Source organism: Cyprinodon variegatus, unplaced genomic scaffold, assembly GCF_000732505.1.
Source record: "Cyprinodon variegatus isolate N-32 unplaced genomic scaffold, C_variegatus-1.0 Scaffold1570, whole genome shotgun sequence".
Taxonomy (NCBI): Eukaryota; Metazoa; Chordata; class Actinopteri; order Cyprinodontiformes; family Cyprinodontidae; genus Cyprinodon; species Cyprinodon variegatus.
The window spans coordinates 36,560-59,388 of record NW_015152023.1 but is presented as its reverse complement, the minus strand read 5'-3'; the positions used below and the strand labels follow the sequence as shown (position 1 = coordinate 59,388).

The 22,829-nt window shown below is 42.5% G+C and overlaps 1 protein-coding gene across 1 annotated transcript in view; it reads right to left on the bottom strand.

The window, feature by feature from the left end:
• The window catches only part of LOC107103947 (protein NLRC3-like), a 69,075-nt gene that overhangs the window by 41,561 nt on the left and 4,685 nt on the right, over window positions 1-22,829 (bottom strand). The window contains exons 3-5 of the mRNA XM_015403815.1: window positions 16,019-16,097; window positions 15,633-15,858; window positions 13,705-15,505 (exon numbers count right to left, since the gene is read on the bottom strand). Of these exons, the coding sequence (XP_015259301.1) occupies window positions 13,705-15,505; window positions 15,633-15,858; window positions 16,019-16,097 (2,106 nt within the window). The remainder of the gene's footprint in view (window positions 1-13,704; window positions 15,506-15,632; window positions 15,859-16,018; window positions 16,098-22,829) is intronic.

The window sequence follows — 22,829 nt, the reverse complement described above, 5'->3', positions numbered from 1 at the left end:
TATATATATATATATATATATATATATATATATAGATTATGAATAACAAGAAGGGAAGTTAGTTAATTAATGGGTCATTCAAATCAAGGGTAAAGCTAGTTATAAGGTGAATGATTATAACTGTAAATTCCTTACTGAACAGACTGAAAGAAACGTGAATACAGCCTGAGTGATAAATCGTTGAATGTGTAAAATGAAGAGAAAAGATCATCGATAAATATACAATGGTACCTTTATTAGCTACAATCGAACAGTATTACATCTAATAACTAAGCAAAACTAAACACTACTGAAAATGAGCAAAATTAAAGAAATAAGAGGGGAACAGGGGTTTAAGAGTTTGAAGTTTAAGTCTGTTGTGCCATATGCATGATCATGGTTTTTGGAGCATTGCTGAACAACCAGTGTCTGTCAGGTTTCCAGAGCTGGGTGGAGAGGCTGTATGTCTTTTCCCTTTTTTCTCTCACACGGTGGCAGGCTAATTGAGTCCAGCTGGGTACCATTCCCTCAATCAGTGGTGGCCTTTAAGAAGGAGCAGTCTACCTCAAGCAGACGGCAGATGGTTGTTGTACTCAGAGTGGTAAAAAGCCAACTTGAGAGAAATCTCAGTATTGTGTTTTTTCCCTCCTGTTGGATCTTCTCTGTTTAAGACCTTATTGTCCTTCTCTGCTTCTCGATCCCTTTGGAAAAGACTGCTGTTGGATCTACCTCCCCCAAGGCTTCCGTTCTGCTCCTTCCTCAGGCTCACCAACTTGGCCTTCAGAACCCCTGGCTCAAACCTGTCCACCTTCATCTCCAAACAAACTGAAAGACCAGTGTCTCCACTCTCAACCTCCAACATCTACCAACCAGCAAGACCGGGCTTCATGGACTCATACTCAATGTTGACTTAACTCCCAAAAGCTTCTGATGAAGAAAAACTGAGAGACAAGTTGTATGAATAACAAAACAAAAGTTTAAATTCACAGCTCTAAAATTATCACTTAGACACTGTTTGTCAACAAAGAAAAGACTCAAAAAAAATATAGCTGTAATTCAAAGAGCAACCACCGGGAAAGACAGAGTGCCTTCAACTGGGAAATTAAAAGTGTGCTGACACTTTGACACCACCAAAGGACAGAAAAATGTATAAGAGTAACATAAAAGGGAAGACCAATAAATACTGTACTGTAAAGTGTTTTAACAATATAAAGCTGTCCACCTGGAGAATAAATAACCAATATCCAGCTATGGAAACTTTTACAGTAATGGATATTTTAAAATAGCAGAAACATCAGGGATGTTCAAATGACAGCAGCATGTTATTTAACTGAGTAAGGTTTCTATCATTACATTGGCTTTTATTTTTCATGCTCCCAATGGTTGTCACTTTTATTCCACTCTGTAATCTCGTGAGTGTAGTCTCTGTTCACGTTACAAAAAGAATAAAAAAACAGTTTTTAAAAACTTCGGAATTAATTATTTTCCTGCTTTGTGTGTCAACTGTCACGGTTGCTAAGCAACACAGCGTACGGAGGTAAAATCCGTCGAAGGGTGGTAGACCCGTTTGAATTCACAGCCAAAACTCTTCCGGTCTCCTTATTTTCACGGACTTCTAAGGATACAGTCCAAGTAGACCACGTTCTTAGAGGACGTGGTCTACTTGGAGGGGGTTTGGAGGGTATTGTTCTTTAAGAAATCTGTGTTAAACTCAATTCACACTTAGCTCTAACAGCTCTTCCTGAATGACACTCACCACAGAAACAACAACCTGCTGAAGTCTAGATCACCAATACCAATAGATGGATTGGTGGGTTGTAAAGTTAAATTAACTGTCTCTTAATTTTCACTATAAGCAACTAAACTCTGCGTTCAGCTCCTTCTGAATCGCAGAAAAAAGGTCTGACTCAGTCCTGCGAACACATTGTGTTGGCCTGTCCAACCTGTGCTTGAAACAAGTCCTCGCATCAGCTACCAATCTGCTCTGCTACAACCTTTGCCCATCCCTAAATGGCCCTTGTCCCATACAGCAATTTACTTTGTCACCGGATTACCCATCTCAAAAGATATGATGTGACAATCGTGACAATAATCAACATTTTTCTAAAGCCTGCCACCTTGTCGCTTTGAGAAAACTGCCCTCAGCCTTTCAGACCGGCCAACTCCTGGTTAAACATGTTTTCCGCCTTCATGAGATACCTCAAGACATCCATTCTGACCGAGGACCTCAGTTCATTTCTCAGGTTTGGAGAAATTTTTGTTTGGCCCTTGGGGCCCAAGTTTCACTCACCTCTGGCTATCACCCACAGTGTAGGGGCCAAGTTGAACGGATGAACCAGGAGTTGGAAACCACACTCAGATGCCTAACTACAGCCAACCCCTCCGATTGGAGCCTCTATCTACCCTGGGTAAAATATGCTCACTATTTCCACATCTCATCAGCAACCGGTTTATCCCCTTTTGAGGTCTTGCTGGGGTATCAACCTCCCTTGTTCCCGGCAGAAGAGAAGGACCTCTCGGTAACATCTGTTCAGCACCATGTCCGCCGCTGTAAGGCAGTATGGAACAGGGCTGTGGCTTCCCTGAATCGTACGACGGCACAGAACCGTTGTTGGTCAGATATTAGGAGGAGGGTCGCCCCTACGTTCTCCCCTGGCTAAAAGGTGTGGCTATCCACAATGGACATCCCACCTGTTCTTCTCATCTCACACCTGCAGCCTATTGGGTCATCAGTCCCTGAGGAGTATTTAAGGAGCAGACTTCCTCGCCAGAGTGTTTGCCAGTATTGGGTACTGTAGCCCCTCTTGCTGAGTCAACTTTAAATCTAAATGTCTTCAGAGCTTTTCAGTCCTAACTTCATTTTTGTCTTTGATTCTCCGGCAGGATTTTCCAGATCCTTTGGCTAAGCTGGCCTTTCAAGTCTGGAAGGAAAACACTCGTCACATTGAGAAGAGGAGACAGATCTCCTCATCTGAATGCTAAGCCCTTCAGGAACCAAGAGTCAGTCTGTAGTAGCTCCTCAGCATTCCCATAGTCTGCCTGTCCACCCTCCAATGAAACAAGCCTTCTACACACAAAGCCTCCACTAAGGGGATTTCAGAAACCCTCCCCAACTACCACAGTGAGTCCATGAAACCTAGTAGTAAGACCTTCGACCAGTTTTCCCACTGTCCTTGAACTCGCCACTCTGATTTCCTCCTAGTACCTCCGCTTCCGGTTCACCAGATTGCTGGAACCTCCCCAAGCTGAAGAAGTGGTTTACCTTTCTGTGTACAGTTCCTGACAATAAACTGTTAATCTTTATTAGGTCTCTGTGAAGTGCTTCTGCATGTGGGTCAAACATATTAGCAGTGTTGGGTAAGTTACTTTAATATTACTTTGAAATGTAATCCGTTACAGTTACAAGTTACCTTGTTTAAAATGTAATTGTAGTGTAACTTTTTCAATTACTTTTAAAAAGTAATGTAACTAATTATGTTGATTACTTTTTGATTACTTTAAGGTTTTAATGAGTATTGACCCATGTTCAACATTTAATTTTTGAGAACTGAATGTGAACCTTAAAAAAGCACTAGGATGAGAGGGAACTGCTGACAGGCAATCACAGGATGTCCACAAGAAGAGATGCCAGCAACAGTCATGTAAAATTTTCTCAGACTCCTTTCATCGGGCCATACTCTTTTCTGTTCCTACCCCAGGCTGTACCATTTACGCAGTTTGCAGACTAACACAAGCAGGTTCAGGTTGATAGCCGGCAAACACTTCTTGCACTGCACGGTTAAACTTGAGCCATTTTCACAGATGTAAATGAAATGCTCCTTATATTTCCAGTGCTGGTTGAGCTGAAATAGAACCGTCCTCTCGCTTGCTGTTCCTCAAGGAGGCTCCACCAGCACAGGATGGATCATCAGAGTGGCAAATATGATAGAGACAAGGAGCCGTAGCGAGAAACGTCGATACAGGGCGCGAAGCAATAAAAATATCATTACAGTAAACCCTTGTTTATCGCGTGGGTTACGTTCCTAAAAGAACCCGCGATAGGTGAAATCCGTGAAGTAGAAACCTTTATTTTTTTTAAAGTTATTATACAATGAAACACTCCATACAACATTGAAATCACGCAACAAAAACTTTTTACAGGCCCAAGCATTTGTTAAACAATTAAAAGTAGCCTATGGTATAGACGTTGTTATTGTCTGTTTTTTTTTCTTTTTTTTTTTTTTTTTTTTTTTTTTACAAATAACTACCGTACTGTACTGTAAAATAATATAGTTATCAATAAATAAGTAATAATTTGTATCAATACGAACTAAAGAGTTAATATTGCGGGGATCAGCACCGGGACAAAATGAAAAATGATTATGAAAAGAAATACAAAGTACAGCAGGACAAATAGTGACTGACGTGTACAGTATAGTACAGTATTTCACTGTTGTTTTTCAGCCACTGCATCCTGACTCTGCTCTGTGGTGTTTTTTTTGCGCGCCGGGCGGAGCCACTCCACCCGCCCCGCAGCCACACCCGCTGCGATCAGTGGGAACAAAGCAGCTCCACCATGCCTCCAAGTGGGAAAACCCACCCGAAAACCCAATCAACGCATCCAGCCCATCCACACCTGCTCCGCCGGAGCCGCCCAGACCCCCAAACACCAGCGGCGCGCCGCCAGCAGGAGCCCCACCCAACGGGCCCGCCCACCGCCCGAGAAAACAAGCATGCCAATTCCCCCAAAGGGAAAAAAAAAAAGTCAAGCAAAAAGGGTGTTCACTGTTGCATTGTGGGGGCACAATGCAACAGTGAACACCAGACACTGACCCGCCCACAACCGCTCCCCCCACCGAAAAAAAATTCCCCTATGCAAGAGGAAAAATGCAAATGGAAAAACCAGAGCCCAAAACAAAACCCAAGACCTGCACCTCACCACGCCGTGCAGCTCTCCTCCTCCCCCTATTCTACCTTTGCCTGCTCAAATGTGGTGTTGTTGCGTATTGCTCTCAGATTTAATTAAAACAGGGAGTACCAAGAGCGGGTGTCCGGCACAGTCTTTAACCCTTTACTTTAACCCTCAATGTCTAGATGCGAGAGGGGATGGAGGAAGCCAACCGTGGTGAGGCCCATAAAATAAGAACCACCCGGGTGGCCATGACCTCCACTCCCCAGAAAATACCCTACATAGATGTGTGTTGTGAAAATGTTGTAGATGGAAGTGTCTAAAATGCTAAATAAAAATTGGGGTGGGGGACATCATCAGAAGGTGGGGCCCTCCAGTAACGACCCCCTCCCCAAAAACCTACATGTGTGGCAGTGTGATGGAGCAGGCAGAGAGAGGATTTCGGGGATGGGGAGCAAAGGATTGAGGTGCTTACTGCACTCCCAGGGAGCCAGCTCCCCCGCTGACTCCAATAGGCACCCCTGTTCCCCGAGAGCCCCTCCGGAGAGGGGGCCCCACCAGTCTCACCACCATAGCCCGGGGGCCAGGGACCGGCAGCAGGATCCACCAGCCAGCCGGGCACAGGGCCGACACCATCACCCTCCCCCCATCCTGTCCATCCACAAAAAAAAATTATGATAATAATTAAAATAAATAAATAAATAAGGGCGGGGGGGGGGACAACCCTGGCCGGTCAGCCCACGCGCAACACGCAGAGCCCCCATCCCGGACGAAGCCCCACCAGGGGACGGCACGGACCAGGACAGAGACAGGGAGCCAGACCTGAAGCCCTTCTGAAATCGTCTTCCCTCTTTCACCTTCCTCCGCCCCCCCGTCCGGAGATCCAATCCCTCCCCTACATTAACATTCAAACTACTCACCACACAAGCGACAAAAGACATCCAGGCCAAGATAATTCCTACTCCCCCCTCCCTCCCCTTCCCCCACTAGCAGAGTGCAAACCCTAAGCATCTGCCATAGGTGTTAATGTCCATGCCCCCCCCGCCCAACAGGCCCCAAGGCACCCCTGCACACCAGAGGCCCGGAACGACACCGGGGCCCCCGCCCTAGGGCAACGCGCCCCAGGGATCCCAGACCCCCGGACCCACCCCAGACCCACCCAGCAGTAGGACCGGGCACCGCTCAAAAACCCCCGGCGCCGGCACCAACACAGACACTCCCACTCCGACACCGGCCCCCGAACGACACCCCCCCGACACCAGTCCTACAACACCAATCCGAAGAAAAAGAAAATCAGACAACACAGCAAAGCACAAATCCTGAGCCCCATTCAAAGCCCTGATTCCCCCATTCAAAGCCCCCCTCCCACACAAAAAAATCCCCCTTAGTGAAGAAGAACAGCCGAAAACAAGCCAGTGTCAAACACCCACCGCCACACCGCGAGGACCCCTCCACCCAGACGCTCCTCCCCAGAAAAATCAACTTGCCTGCCCTCCCAGGAAACAAACAAGCCCCCCGAACGGGAACCCTAGCGACTGCGCACCGCCGGCACGCGGGGGCTCGAGCGGCCCCCACCCAAAAACACAACAAAACCACTCTACCCCACCGACGACAGCAAACACAGTCGCAAGGCAAACAATGGACAGAGCAGCCCCACCCAAGGTGCACCAGAGAGCCGGAGCTTCAAAGCCGCCCCAGCCGTGCACCATAAGGCGACACAAGCGGCAAAAACAAAGCAGCAGACGCACAGATTTTTTTTTCCATAGAGCTTCCCTCAAAGTCACCCAGCAAGCAAACTGTAGGGGAAAGTGAGATTTTACAACCCAGGCACAGTGATAGGTCCTTAAATACCTGTACCCAGAATCTCTGAACCGGCGTGCATAACAATAACACGTGAAAATAATTATCAAGTTGATTGCCTGTGCACTGTGGACAGATGTTAGATTGTGCAAAACCCATCTTGAATAATCTTTGACCTGTATAGTGCACTCTGTGGAAGATTTTGCATTGTATTAATTGTAAATTGGGGTTTCTAGTCATGTTAAAAGTTCTTAGACATATCTGAGCCCAGATGTTTGTTTAAACTTGACTGATAAATCCTCCTCCCATTTAGTAATAGGAAGAGCTATTGTATCATCCAGTTTAGTCAGTGTCCTGTATAATTTAGACAGTAAACTCTGATATATTAGTTGGAATTTTTAAACCTCCATCAATATGCTTACATTTATTTCTAATTATAGCTTTAATTTGCTCATATTCTAAGAATTTATTTTTGTTAATGCCATATTGCAAATTTAATCTAGCAAATGTGATAAACTCCGTACCTTCAAATAAATGGTCCAGATATGTAATACCTTTATTCTTCCAGTACGGAAAGTTTATCACATTATTGTTTTGTAGAATGTCAGTGTTATTCCAGATGGGTGTACGACTGCACGGGATAAGTGATGACTTCGTTATTTTTTAGAAATTCCCACCAAGCTGTCAGGGAAGAGCTGATGTTAATATTTTTAAAACATGGGTGGCGTTTGATCTTAGAGCTAATAAACGGCAAATCTGAAATTATGATATTACTGCATATTTCCTGTTCTGTGTCTATCCAGGGCTCATCTAAGGGATTATATTTTGTCCATTTATAGATTTATTGTAATCTATTTGCTAAGTAGTAGTGTTGGAAGTTAGGTAAATCTAGTCCCCCTCTGTCTTTAGTTTTCTGTAGTGTCTTTAAGCTGATATGAGGGGGTTTGTCCTTCCAAAGAAATTTAGAGATGGAAGAATCTAGAGATTTAAACCATTCAGGTCATGGTTTATTTGGGATCATTGAAAATAGGTAGTTAGTTCTGGGTAAGACCATCATTTTAATTAAGGCTACCCTATCCATAAGGGAGATCGGAAGCGATTTCCATCTTTCTAGGTCCTCTTCTTTTTTTTAAAAAAAAGAGGGATGTGGTTGAATTTTAGTAACTCGGCTAGTTTAGATGACACAGTAATTCCCAAATATTTGAGATTTCCTGATTGCATTTGTAGACCTGAGGGATTCTGTAGTGAGGACTTAAATGGTAGTATTATAGATTTAGACCAATTTATAAAGTATTCTGAGACTTTTGAGAAAGATTCTAGTAAACTAATCACTTGAGAGAGGCAAGTGTTTGAGTGCTGGAGATAAAGTGATACATCATCTGCGTAAAGACTAATTTTCTGTTCTATTTTCATGCCTTTTATACCTTTAACCACATTAATTTGTCTGATTGTAGCAGCTAGAGGCTCAATTAAAATAGCAAAAACGTGAGGGGGAGAGTGGGCATCCCTGTCTGGTGCCCCTCTGGAGACAAAAGCTGGAAGATGTTTGATTATTTGTCCTGACACAGGCTGTTGGGAAGCTGTATAATATTTTTAACCAATCTATAAAGGATTTGCCAAAACCAAATTTATGTAGAGTAGCAAATAAAAATTTCCAGTTTACTCTATCGAATGCTTTTTCTGCATCTAAAGACAATATATAGGATTTAATATTTTTACTGTAGGAATAATCTATTAAATTCAGCAGTCTGCATGTGTTAGCAGCTGACTGCCTTCCTTTAATGAAACCAGTTTGATCTGGGTGGATTATGAGAGGAGTGACTTTATCTAATCGTTTTGCTAAAGCTTTACAGATTATTATATTTTAATATCCACTTTAATTAAGGTTATGGGACGATAGCTGGTCGGAAACATAGGATCTTCGCCTGGCTTAAGCAGGAGACTAATGGTGGCAGAATTCATATTAACTGGAAATTTGCCATTATCTTGAGTTTCCTACAGCATTCTGTGGAACATTGGGGCCAGAATGTCCCAGAACTCTTTATAGAACTCAGTAGAGAACCCGTCTGGACCTGGCGCTTTATTGTTTGGCAAGCTTTTTAATGCTTCCTGAACTTCAGCTGTAGACAGCGGTGAGTCCAGGGTCAGTCTTTGACTCTCTGATAATTTAGGTAGAGTTATTTTATCCAGAAATCGCTTGTTATCATTATCTGATGGATTTAACTGTGATGTGTATAAAGATTTATAGAAGTCTCAGAAGGCATGGTTAATATCCTCCGGATCCTGTAATATATTACCAATTGGGTCTGTAACTGTTTTTTTTTTTTTTTTTTAGCTGATTAGCTAAGACATTTCCTGACTTATTGCTATGTTCAAAGTTATCAATTCTGAGTCTTTGAATTAAAAATGTATTTTGTTTTTCAATATATTCGTTTAGTTCTAGTTCTAGTAATTTTTCCTAATCTAGCGAGCTTTCTAGTAACTTTATTTTTTCCTCTAATTCCTGGACCTTTTTTGTTCTAACTTTTTTTTATGAGATGAGAATGAAATAATTTTACCTCTCATCACTGCTTTACCTGCTTCCCATAGTATAGATGCTGATGGTCCTGGTAAATCATTGCACACCAAGTATGATGCCCACTCTTCCTTGAAAAATTTGAGAAACTCTTCATCTTTAAGCAGTGATGTATTTGATCTCAAGCTCTTGTTTTGTGCGTTATTTTTTTACTTTTTAGGGTTAAAGTAACAGGAGCATGATCACTGACAGTAATAGGATGGATTACAGCATCTGAGACATCAGACAGCAGCGAGCTGCTGATTAGAGAAATAGTCCAAACAAGAGTAGGAATGATGGACATTAGAAAAGAAAGTGTATTCCTTATTGTTAGGATGAAGAGATCATGCATCCCAAAGACCAAAATCACTCATGTATTGTTTGACTATATTTGATGATTGCCAACTGCGCTGAATCCCTGTTGTATTCAACCTGTCCATTTCTCCATTTAGACCCAAGTTGAGGTCACCCCCAATAATTAGAGAACAGTCCCCGTGCTTTGAAAGTGCATGAAAAAGTTTGTGGAAGAATGAGGGATCATCAACATTTGGACCATATATGCTGACAATACACCCATTTTGGTTATGAATAGATATTTTAATTATGATGAATCTGCTTCAGGATCTATAATTTTGTCTAAAAAAGTAAAACTGAGGTTTTTGTGGATTAAAATTGCTGCTAGTTTTACCGATATGCCTGGAAGACTACCACTGATGATCTCGCTCTCAAAATGGAATTGAATGATTCAGATTAGCTAGCAGAATGAATATAAGGGGTAGAGCGTAACTGTACCTGTTATGATTCCAGTCCGGTTGCGTGGATGATGTCATACACACTCTGCTTTGTTTTTAAAATATATAAATATAAAAAATATAACCGCGGATGTCTCAGGGACAATAATTCGCCTACATGTTATGAATGCTGGCGTACCATAAACAAAAAATTATGAACAATTTAGTTTGTGCCTTCAACTCGTTGCCCATAGGAAGACGTTACTTGGATATAACAGAATATCTTCTGAACGGCTCCAAATGACACAAAACTTATATGGGTGAGTAGAACATTATGTAATAATGTAAAATCAAGGAACCAATGTAAAAAAAAAAATGCAAAGTTTCCCTTTAACCTTGAGCGAGATTAGTAAGAGCTTTGCTGAATTTGCAGGGTAAGTGTCACGTTAATGTTAGTGTAACATAGGCGTAACTTTCTGAAGAATTGGTGTGGACATGTCCCCCACCAACCTTGGCCTGGTGGGGCAGTCCGCACCACTAATTTGCACTTTTGTTTCCCTTTCCACTCATTTAATTTGTCCTACAGAAACTCGTGACAGGTGCAGCTGTCTGTGTTCGGAGCGTTTTCATTCAAAGTTTTTTCTCTCTATCCCGCTGCCTACCGGTGTAAGATTACACCATATAACATTACTAGACCTGTCCACAGCCCTGTAGGTAAGACTCCTAACTCTAACAGCTCTGGATCTGTCACTTTGCAAAATTTGTCTCCATGATTGGCGGTGGCTATTCATTGCGTACGTCGTAGTGACCAGTGGAGAGACAACACACAATAGCAGTAAATTTAAACTGGCAGTTGCTTTGCATTTTATTTAGAACCAAGAGTTACAAGCTAGGTTGGTTAAAAACAAAAAAAACTAAGATGCCACCGAAAAAGCCTTTAGACATGCACAGCTTCAGAACAATTGACAGCAACAGAGTGTTTTTGCTATGCAGGTTAGTATTATAATTTAAAATATTATTTAAATGTTGTTTTCCTCTTTTCTAGTTAAAAAAAGCTATTTTTCTCAGTTCCTCAGAGGATAATGACTCACAGTTACAGGTAAAGACTAAAATTTATTGTTTTCCTTTTTTTTTATTTACCAGACTGTGAGGGTTCTAGAGATCCAAATTGCCGAGATTTTAAAGTCATTCAGAGGTGACTAGAATATTAGTCTTTTTAACATCATTATGTTAGTAGACATCTTAATGCCATGTGTTTTTCAGCAGGACACAAAGACAGAAATTAACAGCTACAGATGTAAAAAAAAGAGATTTGCTGGGATATGAAAAATGCAGTACAATCTCAGTAATATTTTACAAGAAAAACATGTTATGTTATATTTAAAGTGCACTTTTGTCTTTTTTCAAAATCAGCAAGACTCGGAAATAGCTCAACCAGCCAACTCAGCCTCAGAGCCAGACTTACAACTGAGGGACTTAAAATGAAAGTATAAGGATTCAAAGCACAAACAATACAGACAAAAAGTGGATGTATGAATTAAAATGAAACCTTTGATATTCAGACTTTGTCAAATATATGTGTGGGGAAAAAAAAATCTTAATTAGATTTTGCTGCTTGTGAAGGGGAATAATAATCAATGATACAGATGACATGGAAGCCATCCATCTATCTGGGAATCATAATTTGCAGTCTGTTAGTTTTAGTAGACTTTCATATTTTTTTTTTTATCACAGGACTCGTGGATGGGTGGGTGAGTGGCTGGTTGGATGGATGATTTTCCTATTTGAAATTGTGTATAAGCAGGGATGCCCAATGTATTGCCTTTGACACGAGTATAAGCTGTTACTATTTTTTTTTTAGAATTGTTGATTGAAAGTCACAGCTGCCAGAGCAGAGCTGGATGACCATAATTCATATTTATAACAATAAAAGAAACATAATAAAAGAAATATAATTAAAGAAACAAAATTAAGTTCCCCTTTGATAAGAGAAATAATTTTGCCCCGGGATAAAAAATCCTTTTCAGGTCTTTTAGCTAAATCTTAGTCTGTATATCAACTTAGAGTGTGGTGTGACGGGGCCATGGATAAATTGCAAGATTGTCTTGATTGACTGGAATGCAATCCCTCACACTAAGCATGCTTGTAGCGAAAGTGGAGAGGAAAGACTCCTCTTTAACAGAAATGAAGCTCCAGCAGAACCAGGCTCAGTGTGAGCAGCAATCTGCCGAGGCTGACTGGGGTTTAAGAAGACAGAAGCAGAGATACAAAAATCAACTGTAAAAGATAGTGCCATCCCGGAAACACACAGCCAGGCAGACGAGCTCTGAGCTAAGTCCCATGTCAGAGGATGAAGAGAGCACACCCAGCCAGTCACAGTCAGTGAAACAGGAGTACACCTAAAAACAGTCAGATTTCGAACATCTATAACAAAGGTGTTGATGGCAGCAACACTGCTGATATTTCTACACCAGGGGGAGGAGGCACTAAACCTGGACGTTGCTAAAGTGAGGAAAACTCTGAGGAGAGTCAACCCAAGAAAGGCCAGAAGCCCCAATAACATATCTGGGCAGGTGGTCAACTGGCTGGTGTCCTCACAGACATTTTTAAAACCTTGCTGGTTTGCCACCATCATTCTGGTGCCAAAGAAGCCTCAGGTCACCTCACTCAATGACTACCGGCCTGTCGCACTGACTCATGAGTATCGTGATGAAGCGCTTCGAAAGACTGGTTAAAGAACACATCTCCAGTCTCCATCCTACAAACGATCCGTTCCAGTTTGCCTTCACCCCTCCACTGAAGATGCTTTCTCCTCTGCTCTTCACCTGAGCCTAGCACACCTGGCGGAGCCCAGTCACTACAGACACAGCAACCCTCAGGGCTCTGTCCCAAGTTCACCACCAATCACATTGTGAAGTTTGCAGACAACACTACGGTGGTGAGCCTCTTTAGAGATAACAATGGCCAGGACTACAGAGAAGAGGTGGACTGCAGAGATAACAGCCTGATCCTGAATGTGGAGAAAATAAAGGAGATCATCTTCAACTTCAGGAGGAACTGGCCTAACCATGCCCTACTGCTCATCACCTGCCCCCACCCATCCTCACAACCTTCTACAGGAGCACCAAAGAGAGCATTCTGACCTGCTGTCTAACTATGTGGTGTGGAGGCTGTAGTGCCACACACTGGGAAAAAAACATGAGAAGAGTGGTGACAACAGCAGAGAGGATCATAGTGGCTCCTCTTCACTCCACAAAAAATATTTCACCCAAGCACTGCGTGTCCCAAGCCTGTAATATCATAAATGACCCCTCACATCCCCAACATGGGCTGGTCTCGCTGCTGCCCTCTGGGAAGAGGCTTCGAAGCATTCCGTGCAGGTCCAGCAGATTCCAAAATAGCTTCTTGCTCACTGCCATCAGACAGTTGAACCATTGAAAAAACTCACAATCATGTCACAGACTCTGCATCACACTTGCATATCAATGCCTTTTTTGTACCATTTTTTTTTTTTCTCCCACATTGTTTACATTTGATCATTGCTGCACTTTAAGAAATGGAAATGAAAGCTGTACAAAATGATTGTGCTGTGTATAAAAAATGACAAATAGCTGTCTAAGTCTAACTTGACTGTTGTTTATTCCAATAAAAATTATTGTTATAAAATTGATAGCTAAACATTAGTTTGATAATATTCACCCTTTCCTGATTTTAGCACCTGGTGTAAAAACCCAAATTGTGTCAATACTTACAGAACTTTGTTCGAAGCTTTGACCACTGGCAGCAGCCTGAGAAAGGCCTCATCTGAAGCAGAGTATTTCTTCAGGTCAAACACATCCAGCTCTTCTCCTGATGTCACTAAGATGAAGGCCAGAGCTGACCACTGAGCAGGAGACAGTTTATCTGTGGAGAGACTTCCTGATCTCAGAGACTGTTGGATCTCCTGGACCAGAGAATGATCCTTCAGTTCATTCAGACAGTGGAACAGGTTGATGCTTTTCTCTGCAGACAAATTCTCATTTATCTTCTCCTTCATATATTGAATTGTTTCCTGATTGGTCAGTGAGCTACTTCCTGTCTTTGTCATCAGACCTTGTAGGAGTGTTTGATTTGTCTGCAGTGAAAGACCCAGGAGGAAGCGGAGGAACAAGTCCAGGTGTCCATTTGGACTCGTTAAGGCCTTGTCCACAGCAGTCTGATGTAGACTTCTGAGTTTTACTGCCTTAGATAATTTAGACAAAACAAAAATGTTTTTTTGTTCCTTCATTAGATTGACTCGATTCTTGATGAAGGTCAGATGGACATGAAGAGCAGCCAGAAACTCCTGAACACTCAGATGGACGAAGCAGAACACCTTGTCCTGGTTCTGGTACAGCCCTCTCTCCTCTTTAAAGATCTGTGTGAACACTCCTGAGTAAACTGAGGCTGCTCTGATATCGATGCCACACTCTGTCAGGTCTGATTCATAGAAGATCAGGTTTCCTTTCTGCAGCTGATCAAAAGCCAGTTTTCCCAGAGACTCAATCATCTTCCTGCTCTCTGGACTCCAGTGTGGATCTGTTTCAGCTCCTCCATCATACTTGACCTTCTTCACTTTGGTCTGAACAACCAGGAAGTGGATGTACATCTCAGTCAGGGTGCTGGGCAGCTCTCCTCCCTCTCTGGTCTCCAACATATCCTCCAGAACCGTAGCAGTGATCCAGCAGAAGACTGGAACGTGGCACATTATCTGGATGCTTCTAGATCTATTGATGTGGGAGATGATCCTGCTGGCCGTCTCCTCATCTCTGAATCTCTTCCTGAAGTACTCCTCCTTTTGTGGGTCATTGAACCCTCTGACCTCTGTCACCATGCCAACACACTCAGGAGGGACCTGATTGGCTGCTGCGGGACGTGTGGTTATCCAGAGGAGAGCAGAGGGAAGCAGTTTCCCCCTGATGAGGTTTGTCAGCAGAACATCCACTGAGGTGGACTCTGTAACATCAGTCAGGATCTCCTTGTTCTGGAAGTCCAGAGGCAGTCGACTCTCATCCAGACCATCAAAGATGAACAGAACCTGGAAGTGATCAAAGCTGCAGATTCTTTTGGTTTCAGTAAAGAAGTGATGAATAAGTTCCACCAAGCTGAACTTTTTCTCTTTCAGCACATGCAGCTCTCTGAAGGTGAATGGAAATATGAACTGGATGTTCTGGTGGGCTTTGCCTTCAGCCCAGTCCAGAGTGAACTTCTGTGTTAAGACTGTTTTCCCAATGCCAGCCACTCCCTTTGTCATCATTGTTCTGATTGGTTGATCTCTTCCAGGTGGGACTTTAAAGATGTCTTCTTGTCTGATTGTTGTTTCTGGTCTGGTTGGTTTCCTGGATGCTGTTTCAATTTGTCTGACCTCATGTTCATCATTGACCCCCCCAGTCCCTCCCTCTGTGATGTAGAGCTCTGTGTAGATCTGGTTCAGAAGGGTTGGACTTCCTGCTTTAGCGATCCCCTCAAACACAGACTGGAACCTCTTCTTCAGACTGGATTTAAGTTTATATTGACAAACTGAGGCAAAATGCTCTGAAAGATGAAAGTGTAGTTTTAGCACTGAAACTATTCCTACCATTAGCTTGTGCTATTTAAGCTCTTGACTGGAATAAATTCATCATGTATCCATCAGGTTAAATCTGTATTTAAATCCTCTTACTGCTCTGCAGACGTTCAGCCAGCTCCTCCTGCTTCATCCTCTTCATAAAATTGAGGGTGATTTTCACCAAAGCTTCTCTGCTGCACCTCTGCTCTTCCTCCTCACCTTCCAACACCTCCCCATCCTCCCAATGATGCTCTAAGCCTTCTGGTTTATCTGGACTCAGAACCTTTTGGATCTTCTTCAGCTCGTTCTTCACAAAACTAACAATGTTTTCCTCCAGCAGCTGAACAGAACAATAAATGAAGGACACATCAGACTGAGATCATGGAGCCAAACATAGGATCCATGTTGGACAGACTGACAGTCCTTTGGTCTACAAAGCCCAGCATAGAGATGGCTGTGAAAAGAACCCATGGAGAATTAGTTGTGATAAATGTACAGACCTTAAATATGAAGTCCAGTTTCGTTTGGTGCTGCTGTGCAGATGGACCACTGGGAACCTTTGAGTTCTGCAGGTTCACTCTGTGGAGGAACCAGGAAGCATTATTTCACATTCTACAAAAAAAAAAAAAAAACAAACAGACAAAGATAAAGGTCCTTGTGATATTCTGCTGCAAGCTATAAATAGGGACGTCTGTCACCAGAGAGGAAGATCCTGCCTGAGCAGGAGTTTGAGTTGCCATGGTAACAGAATTAATCATGGCTGATCTTTATTTATTTATTTTTTTATCTATACAGATTAATCTCACTACCACACTTAGGGACACCTGTCACCAGAGAGGAAGATCCTACCTGAGCAGAGTTTAAGTTGCCATGGTAACAGAATTAATCATGGCTGATTTCTATTTATTTTTTTCATCTATGCAGATTAATCTCAGTGCCACATTGGGTCTTGCTTTAAAGAAAGATTTGTCTTCCAAAGAATTGTAATATATTGTTAGAGAATATTTTCCTATCAACTTTCCCTAACTCTAACCCTACTAATGTCATATGCTAGGCCTGGGTGCAGGCCAGTTTTTCTCTTTCTCTCCTCTGCAGGGCTGGACGGGCAGGTGCTCTTCATCAAGCTGATTACCACCTTTCTTAAGGAGCTGGAACAAGGAGGAGGGCGTCAGTTCGTTAATGCTCCATCGTGGTACAACTGATCCTTTACCAAGCCTTGCTTCTTAGCTTTGCCTAGACGTAACCCTCTACTCTCTTGCTCCTTCTCCTAGAACCCAGGATCCCAAGCCTGCAACCGCTCCACAGAGACCTCTACACTCTGGACTCCTGTCAGAGGTGTTTCAGTCAGCCTCAAAGAACCAGTGAGGCTACGGGCCTCTGAACAATTAAAGCCCTCCTGCCTGAGCTCCCCTGAGACACCACCATCAGATCTCACCCACTGGACCTGCAACATTCGCCTGGACCACTTGTCACCATCCTCCCAAGACAGACACCAAGCCGCCCTCTCTGTGAGTTACATACATCCCTCACTCTTCAACCAGCACCGATCTGTTGCTCACCTGTCACCTAACCCCTACAGCAGTATCCTGAAAACCCTGCCTGCCGGACTTCACTATGTACAACCTCAAACCTTCAATAAACCCCTTTAACTGATTCTTGCCTCTGTGATTGCTCTTATTCAGAGTCTGTAAACGAAAACATGACAACTAAAGGATCAGTACATCTAATCTTCGTCTGTGATCAGAGGCTGCCGCTTCTCTGTTTCATTGAATGACAGGAAATAGGTGACACAGATATTAAACCAATTAATGATCAGTTTATGAAAATATGGATGAAGGCAAGTTAATCAGTCAGAACAAAGTTAAAAGGGAGGTTAGAGGTATGCCTCCTAAGACAAATCTGTTGCTTCATGCTAAATATGGTCCAACATCTGAGAGAGCTAACAGGAGGATTCATGGAAATAACAGGAGGAAAAATTGAAATTTCTTCAGTTTAAAAGAAAAACTATTTGATTTTTCTATAAAAATAAATGTACCTAAAATTTTTGTTCAACATAAAAAAACTTATTCAAACAAAACTGAAAGATGGAAAGCAGGGGCGGATGTAGGATTCTTGGAGATCAGGGGGTAAGCCCTGATGGTGAAGATGAGAGTGCAGACTTTCTGGTAAATCCCGTTCTAATGTAAAATATGACAGATTACTGGATTAAGGACATTTATAGTATACTACATGCCATTAAAACATAACAACTTTTGAGAATTTGGAAATAATCTGTTTGAAATAATCTGACTCCCCTCCAAAACATGGGAAAAAATTGACTTATCTGCAAGTCTTTAACTGTGCATGTTCCTCTATTCATCAATAACAAATCCTGAGGATTTAGTGACATTTGATCATCTTTTCAGGAATTGTTCATTTTTGTGCCCTGCTATCAGCCAGTTTCCATCCTCTTGTATCAGCAATGAAAGCTTATAAATACACACTACACTACAGTCCAAAATCATGGACACGCCTTCTCATTCAAAGAGTTTTCTTTATTTTAATGACTATGAAAATTGTAGATTCAAACTAAAGGCATCAAAATTATGATTGAACACATGTGGAATTATATACTTAACAAAATAGTGTGAAAAAATTGAAAATATGTCTTATATTCTAGGCCCTTCGAAGTAGCAACCTCATACTTTGGTTACTGCTTTGCACAATCATGGCAGTCTCTTGATGAGCTTCAAGAGGTAGTCACCGGATATGGCTTTCACTTCACAGGTGTCTTTTTTCAGGTTTAATAAGTGGGATTTCTTGTTTTATTAATGGGACCATTGTGTTGTGCAGGTGGATACACAGCTGATAGTCCTACTGAACAGACAGTAGAATTTGTATAATGGTAAGAAAAAAGCAGCTAAGAAAAACGAGTGGCCATCGTAACTTTTAGAAATGAAGGTCAGTCAGTCCAAAAAATTGGCAAAACTTTGAAAGTGTTCCCTAGAGCATCACAAAAACCATCAAGCGCTACAAAAAACTGGCTCACATGAGACAGTTTTTTTGGCTCACCTTTCATCATCTTCATCATCTGAGTCACCAGCTTCAGAAATCACAGCTTAACAGCAGCTCATATAGACACCAGGTCAATGCCAAATAGAGTTCAAGCAGCAGACACATCTCTAGAATAACTGTTAAGAGGAGACTGTGTGAATGAGGGATTCATGATAAAATAGATTCTAGGAAACCACTACTAAGAACAAGCAAAAAGAAGAGACTTGTCTGGGCTAAAGAACACCAGGAATGGACATTAGACCTGTGGAAATCTGTGCTTTGGTCTGATGAGTCCAAATTTGAGATCTTTGGTTCCAACCATCGTGTCTTTGTGAGACGCAGAAAAGGTCAACGGATGGATTCTACATACCTGGTTCCCACCATTAAGCAAGGAGGAAGAGGTGTGATGCTGTGGGGGTGCTTTGCTGGTGACACTGTTGGGGATTTATTCAAAATTGAAGCATACTTAACCAGCATGGCTACCATAGCATCTTGCAGCAGCATGCTATTCCATGCCGCTTGTGTTTAGTTGGACAATCACCTATTTTTCAACAGGACAATGACCCTAAACACACCTCCAGGCTGTGTAAGGGCTATTTGACCAAGAAGGAGAGTGATACGGTGCTGCGCCAGATGACCTCCACAATCACCGGATCGAGTGAAGACAAAAGTGCCAACAAGTGCTAAGCATCTCTGGGAACTCCTTCAAGTGCAAAACAGTAATCAAAGCAAAAGGTGGCTGCTTTGAAGAACCTAGAATATAAGACATATTTTCAGTTGTTTCAAACTTTTTGTTAAGTATATAATCCCTAATATAGCTTTGATGCCGGCAGTGTGAATCTTCAATTTTTATAGTCATTAAAATAAAGAAAACTCTTTGAATGAGAAGGTGTGTCCAAACTTTTTGTTAAGTATATAATCCCTAATGTGTTAATATATAGCTTTGATGCCTGCAGTGTGAATCTTCAATTTTTACAGTCATTAAAATACAGAAAACTCTTTGAATGAGAAGGTGTGTCCAAACCTTTGGTCTGTACTGTATGTGTTGGAAAACTGTGTTTGGTGACAGACTTTTATTTCTGCCAGGCTTAAGTGACAAAAGTTGGAAAAAGACTCTTGGTGTTTAAAAAGACAACAGAAAACAGCGTAGAAAGACATCTTCTATTTATTTATTTTACAGTTTTTATTAACAAGAACTGCCGATTAAATTGGATGTTACAGCCTTGACATGATTATATGAGTTTTTTAACCTAGAAATTGATCAGATGGTCTGTGAAAATGGTCAGATCCACCTTTCTGGCTTTAATGTGAGCTCCCAACAAAGTGAGAACAGATTTTCATAGGGGAAAAACTTTTCGGAAAGACCAGCACAAACAATGTCTCAAAATCAGTCAAAGTGTCACATACCTGGGACAACAGTCTGTTTAGCAACAGCTGTTGGTGTGGCTCATGGTGGTGCTGATGCAGCGATCTACTTTTTGAAAAAGCTTTTTATATCCATTAATATCTGTCACTGACCTCTCCATTTCAAATTTGCCGCGGAGGTGCTCAACTCCTATAAGCTGGCAGCGACGAGAGGGAAACACTTCTTCTTCTGCACGGGAATGCTAAAGGCTGCTCTCCTACATATGCTGCCACTATGTGGTGAATGCCAGGACTGCACATTTTACTTAGATTAGCTCAGAAGTGAGATGCAGGCCCTTGGGGGAACATCCAGGGCTGTAGCCCTAGATGCCGCCCACTAGAACCACTACTGACGGAAAGTAAGGTTTAGGTATTTCTACATGTGAAATATTTAGTGTTGCTCCATATCTTCACCAAGAGTAATAACCAAGATAAAGGGGTTGTGTTATCTTGGATTACATGCCTATCAAGTCTTATTTTCTGATTCAAAATATAAATTAAATGAATCAAAACATTTCAAAGTGGGTCAGTTCTTTTTCATGTAGCTAAAACTGTTGGGAGCTGGGGAAGTACCACCTTCCTCCAGCAGAGTCCGCCGTGGATCCTCCTGAGTTGAGCCTCCTGCCCAGCTGCAGCCCATTCCATCATCAGAGGATCCACAGTACTTAAGCTGTCTTCAGACCTTGCCTCAACGCCGCAGTGTTGATCCAGTTGGTTAGCACCTAAGCCAAGTATCTCTGTGAACCTTTGTCAACTTCTGAATCCAGTCAGGATTCTAACCTTTGTCTCTGTCTTCCAGGAAACCAGTTTTTCCCTTGTGAAGCTCAGGAAGAGCTTAACCTGCTGAGCCTGCCCTCTGAGCCAAACCTGAAGCCTCTCTCTGGACTTCCATGCAGCTCTGGACCAAGAGCTGGAAACTCAAAGCCAAGGTCTGCTCATTTTTTGGAAGTAAGACGCTGAAGCAGCTTACGGACTCTGCTGATCAAATCCTCTCCAGATCCGACAGTTTCCCTCTCAAGGCTTTCATCAAGAACCCTCAAGGTATAAATCAGAGACTGTCAAGAATCAAACTCCTATGCGCAACGCTAACTGAACTGTTTCTCACGCAGACTCCGGTGAACCAGTTTCCCAGGCCAGAACCAGAACCAGTCACTAACTCTGTGCTTGTGAAAATAAACTCTGTTAAACCTTTAACTCCTGTTTCCGTCTCAGTGGTGTTCTGCATAATTGGGTCACACCAGTGAACCCATCATGACAGAACACTGCGGCCAAACACAAGGCCCAGCAGATCACCTCCGCCATCGCTTGGAGGAGCAAGATGCCCAAATCCAAGGACAAACCCAAACACTCTGTGAGCTATATTGTTTGGTTGATACTCACAATCATATGCTTCAGAGTTACGCTAATTTTTTGAGCAATGCTAATGCCACGCCGGCAGCGCAACCATTTCCGGGTCCAGCTCCTCCTCCGAGGTTACCAGCAGTGATGTCATCAGAGTTCCGCCCAAGCCTTCCAGAAAGATTCTCTGGTAATATGAAAGATTGCAAGGGATTTTTGTTTCAGTGTCGTTTAATCTTTCAAAACTCACCTGGCAGTTTTTCCACGGACTATAAGAAGATAACTTTTGTTCTTTCCCAATTAACAGGAAGAGCCTTGGAGTGGGCTCAGGCAAGGTTTGCCTCCGATGAAAGTCTCAATTGCAGTTATTCAGAGTTTATTTCTGAATTTTCTCAGGTATTTAATCAAAAAACAGATCAAACCATTGACTCTCGTGCTCTTTTCAACATTAAGCAGGGAAATTCCTCTGTGGCAGAGTTCTCCATCAACTTCCGGGTTAAAGTGGCAGCTTCCGGATGGAACCAAAGCGCTCTGAAAGGGGCTTATTTTATGGCCTTAAACGAAAGCATTAAGGATGAACTAGCAACCCTCGACGAACCAGCCACTCTCGAAGAATTAATCCGTTTGACAATAAGATTGGACAATAGAATCCGAGCTAGAAACAGCTCCAAGTCAAGAAATCTGGGATCATTTTCCTCTGCCCCTACCTCAAATAATGTGACTGTTTTTTCTTCTCCCACAGAACAGTTGCCCAAACCGAGATCTAAAGCCCAGTCTCTCACTTTGCCTGTTCAGGCCTCTCATTCTGGGGAAATGGATGCCGAACCCATGCAGGTGGGACACACCAGGCTCACTCCAGAGGAAAGACAAAGACGTTTTTTGAGTAAACTATGCATCTACTGTGGTGAGAGTGGACACTTCATCGCTTCTTGCCCGGCTAAATCAAAAGCCTGGGCCCGCCAGAGGATCTGAGGAGTCTGGCGGGCCAAACTAACTCTAAGAAATCTCCTCGTCTGATGCTTCCTGCCACTTTGTTTTGTGCTAATCAAAGCCTCTCTTTCTCTGCATTCATCGATTCAGGCTGTGAAAGAAACTTAATTGATTCTAACCTCGTTCAACAACTCCAGATTGAAACTATCCCCCTGACCCAGCCTCTTTGTGTCTCTGCCATTGATGGGAAAAGACTCCACCAAGTTACCCATCAAACTCAACCTCTCGAGCTACTACTTTCAGGTAACCATCGTGAAACCATAACATTTTTTGTTTTTCCTTCCGCATGCTCTCCCCTGGTGCTTGGATTTGAATGGTTGGAGAAACATAATCCACATATTAACTGCCCTTTGGTTTAACAAACGCCCCTGCCTGTTTCCAAGCCCTTGTGAATGATGTTCTCAGAGACTTTTTAAATGTGTTCGTGTTCGTCTACATTGACGACATACTCATTTATTCAAGGAACCTTTCTGAACATAAGAAACATGTCCGCCTTGTGTTGCAAAGATTACTGGAGAACAAACTGTTCGTCAAAGCTGAAAAATG